Source organism: Aulostomus chinensis, chromosome 7, assembly GCF_037954235.1.
Source record: "Aulostomus chinensis isolate RoL2024-O1b breed Wild chromosome 7, RoL_Achi_v1.0, whole genome shotgun sequence".
Lineage (NCBI taxonomy): Eukaryota > Metazoa > Chordata > Actinopteri > Syngnathiformes > Aulostomidae > Aulostomus > Aulostomus chinensis.
In genome coordinates this window covers 16,188,169-16,191,151 of record NC_141326.1, presented here as the reverse complement: position 1 = coordinate 16,191,151, position 2,983 = coordinate 16,188,169, and the positions used below count along the sequence as shown (strand labels likewise).

At 42.2% G+C, this 2,983-nt stretch overlaps 1 protein-coding gene across 1 annotated transcript; it reads right to left on the bottom strand.

Annotated features, from left to right (window-relative positions):
• Nucleotides 1-4: 4 nt before the first annotated feature.
• Nucleotides 5-2,410, bottom strand: nudt7 (nudix (nucleoside diphosphate linked moiety X)-type motif 7). The gene is made up of 3 exons (XM_086208783.1): nucleotides 1,822-2,410; nucleotides 1,582-1,740; nucleotides 5-1,432 (listed from the first exon to the last, which is right to left on the bottom strand). The coding sequence occupies exons 1-3, from the start codon at nucleotides 1,975-1,977 to the stop codon at nucleotides 1,082-1,084; spliced, it is 666 nt and encodes a 221-aa protein (XP_086064909.1). The 5' UTR covers nucleotides 1,978-2,410; the 3' UTR covers nucleotides 5-1,081.
• Nucleotides 2,411-2,983: the final 573 nt, after the last annotated feature.

The window sequence follows — 2,983 nt, the reverse complement described above, 5'->3', positions numbered from 1 at the left end:
AAAAATGCACACGTCTTTGTCACTGTTGTCAAACAAACACATTCATTTTAGTTTATTTATTTAAAAGGTTATACATTGCACGCTTATCCTTGCAAAATTAATACTAACTATATATATATATATATATATATATATATATAAAATCAGGACTGAGTTTTAAGCAAAAACAAAAGTCAGACAAATAATAAAAATAAATTTACAGCAGGGCAGTTGTTTGAATCCCAGTGATATCACAGGGCGCCGAATGCATCACAATCAATGTTTGTTGATCACTGACATAAACCATTCCCTGACACCCCCCCCCCCAAAAATGTCAGTGCTTAGAAGAGACTAAATTATTTAATTGCACTTTTCTACTTTTTTCTACACAGAAAACCGGGTAGTTGGTAAAAAAAAAAAAACTGGCATGTATGGTTTAATATCCTTCATATTAAATATTTGACAATTTGAGCTGACTGAAACCGACTCAACAATTTAATCAAAATAATGTTTAATACTTATGTTATTGCAGTTTTCTGAGGTCCAGTATTTTCTTTTATTCACATTATTGACCACAGTTTGCGAAAAATATCCCAATGATTGGTAGCGGGTGTGTGGCGGTTCACCCAAGGTACCCTAGAAGTAGACTTGGTAGGAAAGAAGAAGACTGGACTCAGACGTAGAATCGATGGAGCACAAAGATACAAGCTGGTATTTGCCAGGGTGCCTCCATACGCACACACGTTTCTGTAAAAGTCAGTATTAACAGTTTCAGAAATACGACAGGATTCATTTCTGTTCATCTTCACTTCTGTCAGAATATCAGTCGCTGCTCAACTTCCGCCAGAACACTGACGTGTTTGGTCTACACATTCAGCCTTCATAAACTTTTCCATGTACATTTATTTTTTTCTTAAAAAAATCTCACTTCATTGCAACTCGCTTCTCTTGAAGGTCATAACTTAGGAGGAAGATGACAAAATGTGTTACAGGAAGTCTCTTTGTACTAAAGTGTCAGTGACAACAGTATGTCTACCGTTTAAGCTCCATAATTCCTCACGCCGCACGATCTGTGGGACATGGTCACAGAAGTTTCTGCAGCTCACAGTTTACTAATTCTTCTGTGGAGTCTCAGTTGGAGAGAGGAGAGCAAATCCTCAGAGTCCAAACCAACGTCAAACTCCGGTTCCTTCTTGAGAGCGAGGACAGCGACGATTACTGCCAACATGGCAGTCAGACCCCAGATGTGGTACTGGCTTCCTGTATCGGGGTCGACAAAATTGAAGGAGTGCAGCGGCACCATACCCACAGAACCATGGGAGGCACAGTGGTCCTTCTCTGAGGTGAAGAACTCTAAGGGGACGGTGAAGACGGCACTGACCTCCTCCGGGTTTGGACGGGGACTAAATGACTCACGTATGAAGCCGATCACCGGGGTCACCAGAAGGCCACTCTGGTGAAAGATGAGCGGGAGATGGAGGTGAGGGAGAGGTGACAGCAGTTGACGCTCTGGAGGTCAGCGCTTGATGTAACGTGGCTGTACGATAGCATGTGTTCCCACTGCTATAACATGAAATGGATGATTTTATTCTACTAGTTTACCTTGCTAATAACAGGGACCAGTCTACAGACCACCTGAACATCAGCAGCTGGTAGACCGATCTCCTCCTCTGCCTCCCTCAGGGCGGTGTCCACATCGTCTCTGTCACTGGGGTCTCTCTTTCCCCCCGGGAAACACACCTCCCCTGCACTGGTCCGCAGCTGAACACACACACACACACGCGTTACTCAAAAGTTACCCAATACTTCAGTTAACATTCAGTCCACTCTGACGTGTGTTACCTCCTTAGACCGCAGGGTCATCAGGGTGTACAGTTCTCCTCCCTTCACCAGCAGTGGGATCAACACCGAGGCTCGGGGAGGCCCGGGTAATTCCGAGAACTTGTCCCCGACGTCAAAGTGCTTCAGAGCAGCTATCGTCTCCTCTTTCATGGGCATGCTTGCAGCTCAGTTTCAGCAACTGACAGTGTAGGGCGACTCATACACGGAACGTCAAATAACGATAGAAGTAGAAATGTTAAACAAACAGACCGTAAATTAAAAATGTACCCAGAGAACCAATGGAGAGTCTGCTTGACATCAATTACCAAAACACTGGTCACGTTATTTATTTACGCGGAAGCTGTTTGGCTACGTCACAAGACGCGACGAAGCGCTAACTAGCTAGCTGGCGGCTAGCTACCGCTGATTTGAATGACACAAATGTAGAGTTACGAGGCGATTGAGCATAAGGCTACGCCCCAGTCGTTGTTGTCCGCAGAACCTCTTCTTGCTCATTCGACGTAAAACAATATAGTAAAGCGACTCCCAGGCTAGCGTGTTAGCTAGCTAGCACGTAGTATTAACGAGACTCCGCAGTGACGCAACAGCAGGCGACGAAGGCCGAGTCCAGAGGCGAGAGGAGGCTAGGCAGCCTAAGCAGTTCACCTGCAACCCAGAATATTCAGGCTAGAATTATGCAGCTTGACATTAGCGAAATTGTGAGCGTCATTTTTTTAACTTACTAAACTATATTTATATTTTTTTAAATTTTCAGCTTGTCACTTTTTAGAGTTTTTTTTTTGAAGGGGTATAGATTGTTTTGTTTGTAAGGGTATAACTAGTTTCTTCATCTAATGATTGGTGGTCACATTATATAATTTGGAAAATATAACTAAATTGAGGCAACAAATTATAACTCATGGCCCCAAATTAATTAGAGGGAACAAAATCTCTTAGCCACAGATTAACAAAACTGAGAAAAGTTTTATCTGGTGGTTTCAAAATCACAAAATTGTAAAGACTGTTTATATCTTGAAACCTCAAAGTTTTTTTTGTTGTATTTTTCCCCCTACATCCACAAAAAAACAAAAAACAAATTCTCTATGGCCACTCTAGTAGTTTACTTCATGGTTTGGATTAAATGGTATTAAAAAAAATATTTTCTGGCAAAAATCCTTAGAAG